Source organism: Anomaloglossus baeobatrachus, chromosome 6 (genome assembly GCF_048569485.1).
Source record: "Anomaloglossus baeobatrachus isolate aAnoBae1 chromosome 6, aAnoBae1.hap1, whole genome shotgun sequence".
Lineage (NCBI taxonomy): Eukaryota > Metazoa > Chordata > Amphibia > Anura > Aromobatidae > Anomaloglossus > Anomaloglossus baeobatrachus.
Window position 1 is genome coordinate 390,017,365 of NC_134358.1, and position 13,500 is coordinate 390,030,864.

At 43.1% G+C, this 13,500-nt stretch overlaps 1 protein-coding gene across 4 annotated transcripts in view; it reads left to right on the top strand.

Moving 5' to 3' along the window:
• Window positions 1-13,500, top strand: part of BBS9 (Bardet-Biedl syndrome 9) — a 704,556-nt gene that overhangs the window by 230,236 nt on the left and 460,820 nt on the right. For all 4 annotated transcript variants that reach the window (XM_075315101.1, XM_075315104.1, XM_075315105.1 and 1 more), the window contains one exon: window positions 12,161-12,344. In XM_075315101.1, coding sequence (XP_075171216.1) covers window positions 12,161-12,344 — 184 coding nt within the window. The remainder of the gene's footprint in view (window positions 1-12,160; window positions 12,345-13,500) is intronic.

Genomic DNA, 13,500 nt, shown 5'->3' on the forward strand with positions numbered 1-13,500 from the left:
AGTATAGAATTTAAATTTATGTTAAGGCAATATTTCACAGAAAATTAACGCTAAAGGACATGTGCACCTTTATTTTTTTAAGGTGCACATGTCCCCCCCCCCCGCAGCGCTCTTACCTCCGATCCCCGCAGCGCTGAGATCCATGGCTTCGTTTTGACCATCCGCCTCCCGTCCTCCGGTTGCGGCCTACTCGCAGTGATCCAGCGGCGTGACGTCAGCGGGCCGCACGCTCCATTGAAATGAATGGAGGCGCGCTCGCGGACGGGCAGAACGAAGCCACGGATCCCCGCAGCGCTGACATCGGAGGTAAGAGAGCTGCGGGGGGAGGACATGTGCACACTGTGACTGGCTGCACCTTAAAAAATAAAGGTGCACATGTCCTTTAAGTAAAAATAAAGTGTGTATACGCTTATTTTTTTTTATTGTAGGCTGCAATTCACTTTTGAAGTCTGCCAAATTGACCATTTTAAAAAAAAAACATTTTTAAAACTTTTGTGACATAATTTTTTTCAGTTGCTGAGGCTCTGATATTAGTTACCAGTATTACAGCAACCTCACCGGAAAACTTGAGTAGCATAACTTTTGAGACAGCCCTTATAGGACGAGGACCATTACATTGTTCAAAAAGTTTGTTTCAATATTTTCGTTATATTTCTTCAAATACGCAGTCGATTTATATTTTTAATTTCTGTGCTTTCAGGGTCAAATATGGCTTGTGCTGCACGTGACAATCAATATCTGGGTACAACTTCAACAAAGCAGCCCAAAAAAAAACTTTGCGTGCAACAAAGTGTAGAAAAATTCATCTTAAAGACTACGACGAGCCAGAAAGAACATTTTGATGAATTAATTGCTAAATTCATATTTGCAACCAATTCTTCTTTCCGACTAGTTGAGCACCCATTGTTTGTACAAATGATCGAAGGAATTAGACCAGGCTACAAACCACCAAGTAGATTTGATATCTCAGGAAAACATCTTCAGGCTGTATACGACATAGAAAGAGCGGCTTGTACAAAATATTTGAAAGACAAGGTTGTTAACATGAGCTTGGATGGTTGGAGCAACATCCACAACGACCCCATAATTTGCACTTGTGTCACAATAGAAGATGGTGAAACTTACCTTACAGACACAATCGACACATCTGGAAATTCACATACTGCTGAATATTTACTTGAAATTGCTAAGAACTCAATTCACCAATGCCAAGAACAGTTTGGATGTAAAGTAAGGAGCTTAGTTACTGATAACGCAAGCAATGTGGCAAAAATGCGAGCGGAACTGGCACAGGATGACACAAATGTCATTACATACGGTTGTTCTGCCCATTTGTTGCATCTTTTGGCAAAAGACCTGCATATTTTGGGTGTCAAGGAACATGTTGTAGAAATTGTTAAATATTTCCGCAATAATCATTTTGCACATGCAACCTACAAGGAAATGGGAGGACTGAAGTTGGTTCTACCACAAGATGTTAGATGGAATACCTTGGCTGACTGCTTGGATCTGTTTATTAACAACTGGTCAAAATTACTGTCCATTTGCGAAACACATCGGGATAAAATTGATGCTAATATACGAAGCAAAGTATTAAATCTTGGTGTGAAGAGAAATGCCGAGGACCTTTTGGAAAGGTTAAAGCCAATATCGATTGCGTTGGATAAAATGCAGAAAGATACTGCAACCATAGCTGATGCCACAGAAGTTTGGAAAGATTTAGAAGGTTCTCTAGATCTCTTGAACCTCTCAAACAATGTAAAGGTTGCAATACAGCACCGCAAGGACCAAGCATTAAAAGAAGAACACTATTTAGCCAATATCTTGCATCCCATCTACAGAGGGAAAAAATTATCTGAGGCGGAAATCAACTCTGCAATGGAGTGGCTCGCCAATACTAACCATGACATTGTGGCAGCTGTGCTGAAATTGAAGTGTGAATCTGCACCATTTCAAAAATACATGTTTGCAGATAACGTCGTTAATGAACTAAAACCACTGGACTGGTGGAAGTCGCAATCACTTGTTCTTCCAGCAAAGATAATAAATCTAGCTACTCAGCTACTGACTGCATCGGCTTCATCCTCAGGAGTAGAGAGATTGTTTTCTTCATTTGGTTTTGTGCACACAACAGTCCGAAACCGCTTAGGAACTGCTAAAGCAGGACAACTGGTTTTCCTATTAAAAGTCCTAAATAAACAGTAGGCTTAAAGGACTGATGTATTCACTGAAGATGTTTGCTTACTTCAAACGTTAGAGATAGGCTATTGTTAAAAAGTACTTACTCTCTGTAGTTCAATTCTGAGTGTTTAATAGTACAAATAAAAATTATTAGGTTTCATAATCAACTGTTTTAATATTTTTATTTGTGTAAAACAATTAGATTTGCAAAAAGACAAAGTTTTGCTTGTGTACAACTTGATTAAAAAATCTGATTTAAATCAAATGATTTAAATCAAAAAAATCTGATTTAAATCAAAAAAATCTGATTTTTTTGATTTTTTTTAAAAAAATCAAGATTTTTATCCACCCTGGTGTGCGTGTGATCTGCTGTGTGTGTGTGATCTGCTGTGTGCATGTGTGTGTGTGTGATCTGCTGTGTGCGTGTGTGTGTATGATCTGCTGTGTGCGTGTGTGTGTGATCTGCTGTGTGTGTGTGATCTGCTGTGTGCGTGTGTGTGTGTGATCTGCTGTGTGTGTGTGTCTGTGTGTGATCTGCTGTGTGAGTGTGTGTGTGATCTGCTGTGTGTGCCTGCGATCTGCTGTGCGTGTCAGCTAGCAGCAGGGTAGGACGGCGTGCAGCACCGACCGGAGATTACAGGAGGACCTGGAAACCACGCAGACATCCTGGTCTGGTGAGTATGAGTCTCCTGAGAAGTGGGGGGGGTCTGCTTTTTTTGGGGGGTAAACTTACCCCCAACCGTGTTTCTCCAAGAATAAGACCTCCTCCAAAAATAAGCCCTAGTGCTTTTTCGGGGGGCAAAAAAATATAAGACAGTGTCTTATTTTTGGAAACACAGGGTATGGATCTTGCACCTACTATGTGTATTTGAGGATTAGTTTGTGGTATATACAGTACATGAGGAGTGAGAGCTGGCAATAGGTTATTCTATATGCAATATATTTATGTATCTATAATTGTTATTATTAGAGAAGAGCGAGTACCGTAATATTTGTAATTGCTGTACTCGTAACGAATATTTTGTAAAATTCGTGTATTTGTTCCAAATAGCGAGTACATTGCAAGTCAATGGGAAATGCAAGTAATTTTCTGCTGGACCCAACAAAGAGGTCTGGGGGCCTGAGGAAAAGCCTGAAATGGATGGCAAAGTGATGAAACTCAATGGGGAGAAAATAGAGAATATGCCTGCATGCATTTCTGACTCACATATGGTTTCTGGGATCCCCTGAAGCCACACAGAAGAACTTCTGTGTAGCTTCAGTCTATCGGTGCCCCTGCAGTCTATGTCGCACTGCGTTGGCCAGCCCTGCAGTGACTCACACAGCAGTGTGCAAGCAACTGTGGGATGACAAGCGCGTACATCAGGAGGTTAGCTCAGATCATTTCCGGCTGTGATGACCTCCGCTGAACTTGTGACATCAGCGCTTGACGTCAGCGCTCGTCACTGACTTCCATAACGCCGCATTCTCACATCGTCTTGCGGATGGCTCAAGACTGTGACTAGCGGTGACATCATGGGCTCACGGGATAATTCGCGCGAGAATACGGCGGCCATGGAACTCAGTGACAAGCACTGACCTCACGAGTTAATGACGTTGGAGCTCGTTATGCCCTGCCGTGACCTGGCCTGACCTAATGATGTTAGCTCAGGTCACTGCCCTGCTCTCCCAGCCAATGGGGAACATTCTGTTCTTCATTGACTGGGACAGTGAGTATGGTATGGCTCATTGTGGCACCCCTAATTGGATTATGCCAGACCCGGATTTCTTTTTCATTTCAATAAATTGGTGAAAGAGGGAATGTTTTGGGGAGTGTTTTTTCAAATAATTTTTTTTCGTTGTCTATTTTTTTTATTACTGACTAGGTTAGTGATGTCGGGTATCAACCCCATATATTACCTTGTTTGCCGTCGCACCAGGCCAATGAGATGAGCTGTGGTGAAGTGCCAGGATTGGTGCATCTAATGGATGCACCACTTCTTGGGCGGCTGCAGCCTGCTATTTTTAAGGCTGGGAAGGGTCCAATAACCATGGACCTCCTTAGTCTTAGAATACCAGACCACAGCTGTTCACTTTACCTTGGCTGGTGATCAAATTTGGGGAGGGGAATGGCCCACATTTTTTGTTTTAAAATATCTATTTACTTTAAAATAACACTGTGGGTGTCCTCTCTTTTGGATTACCAGCCAAGGTGAAGCTGTCAGCTGTGGTCTGTAAGCTGCAGCCGTCTGCTTTACCAGAGCTGGCTACAAAAAATAGGGGGGACCCCATGTCGTTTTTTTTTAATTAATTATTTTTTGGCTAAATACAAGGCTAAGCACCCTTTAGTGCCACATGAAAGGCACTAAAGGGTGCAAGATTACAAAATGCAGTGGAGTGGGACATTATATCTACCTATCTATCCATCCAGCTATCTATCCAGCTATCTATCTTTCTAGCTTTTGACTGTATGTAACCCTCCTTCCGTTTTTTTTTTGCGATCCGCTAAAATTACAATGTAAGGCACACAGATGTAAAACGGACCATATACAGAACAGAAAGGATGCAGTTGTCACACGGATGTGCATTAGTTACAAAAATTAGCCCTATGGCCTGAGTCATGGTTGAGGCAGGAATTCCCCATCACAAGTGCCTCCAATGACAAATAGTAGTTAGGCTGCAGTAGGAGTATTGTCCTAGTTTGTCCGCCACTGCACAACGTGCATAGTGTTTACAAAAATTAGTCCTATGGCCTGAGTCATGGTTGAGGCAGGAAGTCCCCATCACAAGGGCCTCCAATGACAAATAGTAGTTAGGCTGGAGTAGGAGTACTGTCCTGGTTTGTCTACTGCACAATGTACATAGTGTTTACAAAAATCAGCCCTATGGCCTGAGTCATGGTTGAGGCAGGAAGTCCCCATCACAAGGACCTCTAATGTCAAATAATAGTTAGGCTGGAGTAACAGTACTGTCTTGATTTGTCTATTGCACAATCTGCATAGTGTTTACAAAAATTAGCCCTATGGCCTGATTGAGTGTGTCTGCATTTTCTGTGGAGAAGCGTGAGCGCCTACCAGTGATGATTGCCCCAGCAGGACGGAAAACACACTCTGACATAACACTAGCAGCCCAGTAGGCCAGCACCTCCAAGGCATATAAGGAGAGGTCGGGCCAAGTGTTGAGCTTGGACACCCAATAATGAAAGAGAACTGAAGCATCAGAAAGGACTCAGGTATGGTCACTTAAGTACCCATTGACCATGTTGTGCAACTTCTCCCTCCTTGGCATTGTTACAGGTACAGATAGCCCTGGTTTATTGAAAATGGCCCAGTTTGCACACAATTTTCCCCCACCTCTGTTGGACCTGGTGTTGGTGTCTCTCCCCATTAATCCTTGGTGTTGGAAAGAGCCGGTAACTCTGCCGCCAGCGTTGTCTGAGTGTGATGTTTTCATCAACTGATCTACAACGACCCTCTTGAAGGATTCCATTGTCCAACCCTTTGGTGACTCCAAAAGGAGAGAAGGAAATCTCTCCTTGTACCGTGGGTCCGGAAAGGTGGCCAACCAGTAAAGGTTGTTGGATAAAATGTGTATCAGGTGAGGGTCTTGCCACAGACGCTTAAACATGAACTGTGCCATGTGGGCCAAGCAAAAAGTTCTGTATCCCCACCTGGAGTATCAATACCTCATCCTCTCCTCACGCTGACTTGCCTCCTCCACCTCCTCCTCCCCAGCCCATCCATGCTGGACAGACATGAAGCTGGGGTTGAGAGTCCCCTGTGTAGCATTGGGAGTCCCCTGGCTAGCACAGACAAAAAGTCTTCTTCCTCCTCATCCTCCCCATCCTCCCCATCATCACCCATTGTTGCCTCAGAATATTGGCTGTGCTGGGTAGTATCACCATGGGGAAATCTGGCTCCATAGTCACATGCTGGGCATTCAAAGCTTCCTCTTTGAGATTATGCAGTGATTGTTTCAACAGACACAGCAGTGGGATGGTTAAGCTGATAATAGCCTGATCACCGCTCAGGAGCTTGTTGCAGTACTCAAAGTTCTCAAGAACCTCACAAATTTCAGCGATCCACATCCACTTAATAGTTGTTATGTTTGGTGGCTGACTCTCAGTCTGACGGGCATGTTGGAGCTGGTATTCAGTTACTGTCCTTTGCTGCTCAGTAATCTTTGCCAACATATAGAATGTTGAGTTCCACCGCGTGGGCAGGTTGCACATGAGTCAGTGAGTTGGCAAATTAAAGCGCTTTTGCAGTGCTGTAAGACCAGCAAAAGCTGTAGAGGAATGGCAGAAATGGGCACTAATACGGCATTAATACAGCACACCTTGTCAAGGAGGTTTGGAAAGTCAGGGTATGTTTTCAATTTTTCAATGTTTAAAATTTCTGAACAACTAGGTTCAGCACGTGACCCATGCATGGCACATGTACCAGCTTGCCGACCTTTAAAGCCGCCATCAGGTTACGCTCATTGTCGCAAATGACCAGGCTGGTTGAAGGTGCAGCGGGAAGATCCTCTGATCAGTCTGTTCTTTTATACCTTGCCACAGCTCTGCTGCAGTGTGTGGTTTGTGACCTAAACAGATCAGCTTCAGCAGAGCGTGTTGCCGCTTTGCCGATGGTCCCAGCTTGGCAGTGATGGGAAGGGTAATTCAGCAGAGAATGAGAAGCAGAAGGAAAAGGAGGAGGGGAAACAGGAAGTGGCATATGATGAGGCGGAAACGCTGGTAGAAGATGGGCCCGCTATTCTTGGCATGGGTAGGATGTGTGATGTTACAGTTTGTGAGTTTGTCCCAGCCTCCACCAGGTTCACCCAGTGTGCCTTGACAGATATGTATTCTCCCTGTTCACAACAACTTGTCCACGTGTCTGTTGTTAGATGGTTACGGCATCGGTCAGAGCTCGTTTGAGATTGTTTAGCACATGCTTGTGTAACGCGGGGTTGGCACAATGGGCAAAATAGTGGCGGCTGAGAACACTGTATCGTGAAGGAGCCACAGCCAAGAGATTACGGAAACACTGTGTTCCCACAAACCGAAACGGCAACATCTCCGTGGCTAGCCATTTGGCAATGTGCGAGTTTAGGTTTTGTGTCTGTGGGTGCATGGCTGCGTATTTACGCTTCCTTTCCAAGATCTCAAGCACGGACAACTGGACGCTTCCCTGGGACAAGGAAGTGGATGTGTTTGATGTTTGCTGTGTCTGTGCAATTGCACCTTGTGGGCAGGATGTATGAGTGCCTGCTTCCTGGACAGCAGATTGTGAAGAACATAGCTCAGGCAACAGACAGTGGCTGAACGCCTCCTTGCCCTGATTTGGGCCACAGTGGGGGTGCTCTTGTGAACAGTTGACCCAGTTCTCACTCTGGTGGGCAAACCACTACCTCTTGGTGCCTGTGTTGTTGCTAGATATCCATCTTCCTATGTGTTACTGTGCTGTCTATGCATGGCAATGGTCCAGGTCGGATCAGTGGATCCATCATCGACCACCTCGTTTTCCATCTCATCCTTTTTCCCACTTGAGATTGTAGGCTGACCTAATGGCAACTGTGTCTCATCATCTTCAGCCTCCACCTCAGGAGAAAGTAAATCAGGTTCCTCAAAATGGCTTTCTTCTGGCTGTAGATCCTCAAATACTTGCCCATCAATGCATGCCATCTCCTCACGTCCCTCTTTCATGCTGCACGGCGAAAGGCCAGAGCCAACCACTGGGTACTTACAAACAGATCCTCAGAGTGGCCAAGATTGGGGTCATATGTCCCTTTGACTGATGAAGGAGGGAGGAAGGAGGACCAGGTTGAGGATTAGATGGGCCAGCCTTCCAAGATACAGTTAGGTCCAGAAATATTTGGACAGTGACACGATTTTCGCGAGTTGGGCTCTGCATGCCACCACATTGGATTTGAAATGAAACCTCTACAACAGAATTCAAGTGCAGATTGTAACGTTTAATTTGAAGGTTTGAACAAAAATATCTGATAGAAATTGTAGGAATTGTACACATTTCTTTACAAACACTCCACATTTTAGGAGGTCAAAAGTAATTGGACAAACAAACCAAACCCAAACAAAATATTTTTATTTTCAATATTTTGTTGCGAATCCTTTGGAGGCAATCACTGCCTTACGTCTGGAACCCATGGACATCACCAAACGCTGGGTTTCATCCTTCTTAATGCTTTGCCAGGCCTTTACAGCCGCAGCCTTCAGGTCTTGCTTGTTTGTGGGTCTTTCCGTCTTAAGTCTGGATTTGAGCAAGTGAAATGCATGCTCAATTGGGTTAAGATCTGGTGATTGACTTGGCCATTGCAGAATGTTCCACTTTTTTGCACTCATGAACTCCTGGGTAGCTTTTGCTGTATGCTTGGGGTCATTTTCCATCTGTACTATGAAGCGCCGTCCGATCAACTTTGCGGCATTTGGCTGAATCTGGGCTAAAAGAATATCCCGGTACACTTCAGAATTCATCCGGCTACTCTTGTCTGCTGTTATGTCATCAATAAACACAAGTGACCCAGTGCCATTGAAAGCCATGCATGCCCATGCCATCACGTTGCATCCACCATGTTTTACAGAGGATGTGGTGTGCCTTGGATCATGTGCCCGTTCCCTTTCTTCTCCAAACTTTTTTCTTCCCATCATTCTGGTACAGGTTGATCTTTGTCTCATCTGTCCATAGAATACTTTTCCAGAACTGAGCTGGCTTCATGAGGTGTTTTTCAGCAAATTTAACTCTGGCCTGTCTATTTTTGAAATTGATGAATGGTTTGCATCTAGATGTGAACCCTTTGTATTTACTTTCATGGAGTCTTCTCTTTACTGTTGACTTAGAGACAGATACACCTACTTCACTGAGAGTGTTCTGGACTTCAGTTGATGTTGTGAACGGGTTCTTCTTCACCAAAGAAAGTATGCGGCGATCATCCACCACTGTTGTCATCCGTGGACACCCAGGCCTTTTTGAGTTCCCAAGCTCACCAGTCAATTCCTTTTTTCTCAGAATGTACCCGACTGTTGATTTTGCTACTCCAAGCATGTCTGCTATCTCTCTGATGGATTTTTTCTTTTTTTTTCAGCCTCAGGATGTTCTGCTTCACCTCAATTGAGAGTTCCTTAGACCGCATGTTGTCTGGTCACAGCAACAGCTTCAAAATGCAAAACCACACACTTGTAATCAACCCCAGACCTTTTAACTACTTCATTGATGACAGGTTAACGAGGGAGACGCCTTCAGAGTTAATTGCAGCCCTTAGAGTCCCTTGTCCAATTACTTTTGGTCCCTTGAAAAAGAGGAGGCTATGCATTACAGAGCTATGATTCCTAAACCCTTTCTCCGATTTGGATGTGAAAACTCTCATATTGCAGCTGGGAGTGTGCACTTTCAGCCCATATTATATATATAATTGTATTTCTGAACATGTTTTTGTAAACAGCTAAAATAACAAAACTTGTGTCACTGTCCAAATATTTCTGGACCTAACTGTAGAACCTGCTCTCACTCTTCTGGCTTCCCCACACGTTTACATCCCAGATCGGGAAATTTGGCAAGGAACATAGTGGTTGCATCAAGCGTCTTCTGATCTGACACAGACTCAGTGCCTTGTCACCCAGTGCCTTGTCACTCACCTCTGACACCACGCCCACATCCACGTCCATATCACTTAACAACTGCCTTTTTTGTCATTTTGTGTTTTGCTGTCATATTTGCAGATGTTGGTAGCCCAAGCCAAGCAAACCTTGACCCTAAATATATTGTGGAGAAAGTACAAGTGAGTACTTTGTACCAGGCAGCACAAAATGGTAGAGTCCTGCTTTATATTTGCAAAAGTCACTAGCAACGTATGAATGGGGCTGATATAGACAGACGGCACAAGTCAGGCTGTGAAAGCCTAACTATTGTTGAAACAGGAACAGTGCTTTACTGTATAAGACAGCACTGATTGCTAGAGTCCTGCTTTGTAGTTATTTGCAAAAGCCACTAGCAACGTATGAATGCAGTTGATGTGGATAGACAGCACACGTCAGACTGTGAACCCCTAACTATTGTGGAAACAGGTCCCGATTCCCTACCTAGTCCACAATCTCTCCCTCTCTGCTGTGACTTTGTTCAGTGCTATCAGGTCTTAAAAGACCTATTGTATTCTGGTTTCTGTATGGTACTATGGAGGTAGTAATACACCGCTTTAAACACTCTCCCTGCTCCGAAATCTGTCCCTCTGAAGGCTACACTGACCTACGTTGCAGACAGCCCTGAAAAGGACTTTTTGTGTTATTAAGAGACCTACACTCTCCCTAACAGTTGTTCGCTCTATTCCTACACTGATACAAAGCAGGCTACGGACGCAGTGTGCTCAAAATGGCAGCGGAAGGTCTTTTATAGACCCTATGACGCAGAGCGGCCAGCCAATCACAGTAATGCCACAACCAAGATGGCTGCAGCATTACTATGATTGGTTAAGAAGCCCAGCATGTTTATTGGCTGCAAATCAGGTGGGACATCCGAAGAGAGCGAGGTGAATACACCATTACTCGCAGTATAACAAATAGCCCGAGTACCGTACTATTCTGCAAATAGCGAATAGTAACGAATACACACGCTCATCACTAGTTATTATCTTTTGTCTGCCTGGAGCCATGGTGGCTTCGCCAGGTCACCTACCCTGTTGGCGCTTTGTCGCTGCAGCAGTGGTTAGTGCACAGTACCGCACTATAAGGGTTAGATTAGGGACCCACTCAAGAGGTTCGCCATGACGCGGTAGTGGGCTTAATACAATCTGATCAGAATGGTAACAAAGAACCTCATGTTCTATTTAATTTTTTGACGATCAGCTTTAGATCATTGTATTTTTTTGGATGTGCGATCCATGTCTTTTTCTCTATAGTGTATTATCTTCGGTATATTTTGCATTTTTTTATTTAGTTTTATTGGTCATATATACATATTTTTCACTGTATTTTATGTTTACTTAAGTTTATTTTATGTATATATTTTTTTTTCATTTTTTCATGCTTTTTCCATATTTGATTTATTATGGAATTTGCTATATAGATGCACCTTAATTATGGTAAATATTCCGTAAATATTTATTTTGGTTGGATTTATTTGGTTTCTTTATATTCTTTAGTTCAGATGATTTATTAATTTGATGCACCTGTTTTTTTGTTTCTCCTCCGCTTCCTTCTGGCATCTAGCATGGTGGTGGGTTTTATTTAAGTTTGTTATTTTTGTTCAGTTTGTGTCATGATTAAGAACATTTGTTGTTCGAAACGCGTAGACCTGATGGTGTCTATGTTTTAACTTTTGGAAGAATAAAGCGAAGGTTTTAATATACCATCTGCGGATGCTGGTCTTCTTCTAATCTGGATTGCTTCTGTTCACGAACCGGCCTGATATCTTTCCGTGCACTGCACCTTCTGAGATATGCTATCTACTATGGTGAGCTGAACTTGTCTCTTGTTTCTGTGTTGGATTATTCCTCTTGATACACCCCTACTTCAGAGAGGGTCCCGTCTTGTATAACAAATTTTTAATTTTTATGGAAAAACAAACCCATATAGGATTTAATTGGTTTGTTAATTCATGAGAAAGTCGTGCCTGTGCAAGGATAAATGTAGTGTGAATATGTGTCTGTGATGCCTCCGTTTCCATAAATATAAAAGCTGCTTCTTATCCACCATGCCAAACTTCAGTGGTGTTGCCGGAAAAGACCTGGAGAAGGATGGAGACAATTTACAAAGCCTAAACTGATATGTTGTTTATTCAGAAAATGTCTGTAAAGGTTTGCACTTTACTTCTAATAATTAAAATTAATGGCATGGAAATGAAAAAGCCCAAGGATAACAAATAGAATTTTCTTCGAGCACTTTGAGTAAGGTAACAGCATGCTCTTCATGATCTACAAATGTGCGTCTGGAGAACATCAAACATTAATTAGGTGATATGCAGCTGCTAAAGTGCTTAATTTTCTACCGGCTCATTTTCTTCCACAGGCCGACTGGATCCTGAACATAGGTGAGCAGGCCTTGGATATCAGCATAGTGACTTATAATCACACGGTTTTCTCAATATTTGTACTTGGCGAGAGAAACTTCTTCTGCCTCAAAGAGAACGGACAGATCCGCTTCATGAAAAAGCTTGAGTACAGTCCAAGCTGCTTCCTTCCTTATTGTTCAGGTTAGTTGGAGAATAATGAAATACAATGTCTGAGCACCGCAGGACCTGGTGTACAAATGTATATATGGGTTAATATGCTGTCTGCATGTGCTGTTCCTCTTGATAATTTACAGACACCTTTTTTTGGCAATTGACTAAGGTAAGTACAAGCTCAACTTTTAATAAATGTATTGTGTTTGAAGCTGCCATCCATCTACCTGTATTGAGCCAGAATTCTGCTTACGTGTCTAATTGCTTTTGGCCTAAAATAGTATCCAGGGTACAATATTACAAACTCAAGCGGCTGTTGTAAAAATAGTGAGGCAGGTTCCCCACCGACCCTCAAGATACATAAAAGAAAATGTGGGTGTGCCTCCAGCTCCCTTAATTACTCTTGGTCAACAGTCTCCTATATACCTCCAGGTGAACTCCCAGATTTGTTAAGCCTTTTAACCCTTTGTTATTTTTCGAACAAGGACAACGTTAGAGTTTCTGTTCATCTTGAGTTTGTCAGTTCTTTGGTTTCATCTCACATGGCAAAAACCAAATTATAGGTCACTTTACCCCTGCTGATGGTGGGCTCAGGAGTAAACTGGGCGATCACATGTAATGATGAACAGCAATCACATAATGCATGCTTATGCAGGGAAGGGTGTTAGTCACTGAGTAAGACTCAAAAGCAGCAGACATTTTAATTCATAAATTACAAGGTATATTGAATCTATGACCACAGATATACAGTGTTCAGCATAAATGAGTACACCCCCTTTGAAAAGTAAGATTTTAATCAATATCTCACTGAACGCAAGAACAGTTTCCTAAATTTTGACAAGATTGTGGTGTATTGAACACTTTTTAACCCTTAGCATCTAAGTAAGATTAATAATATAACTGTGATGTTCGTCATTAGGTGGCACTAGACACTCTTGTGTGTTGTGAATGGAGAGGTAATCAGACAAGCTTAGGTCAGAAGCCAGGAGGTAATGACAGGACACTGGGAGCAGACAGAGACGAGGTCAAGATACAAGCCGAGGTTCAGGATTCCAGGAGAGCAAGTACAGGATACAGGGAGCAGGCGGAGACGTGGCCAGGAGGAGGTCTGAGTTCAGTAGTCAGGAGGTAATGACAAAAGCAGGAAGACCGGCAGAGCAGAGTCAAGAACAGTCCAAAGTTGAGA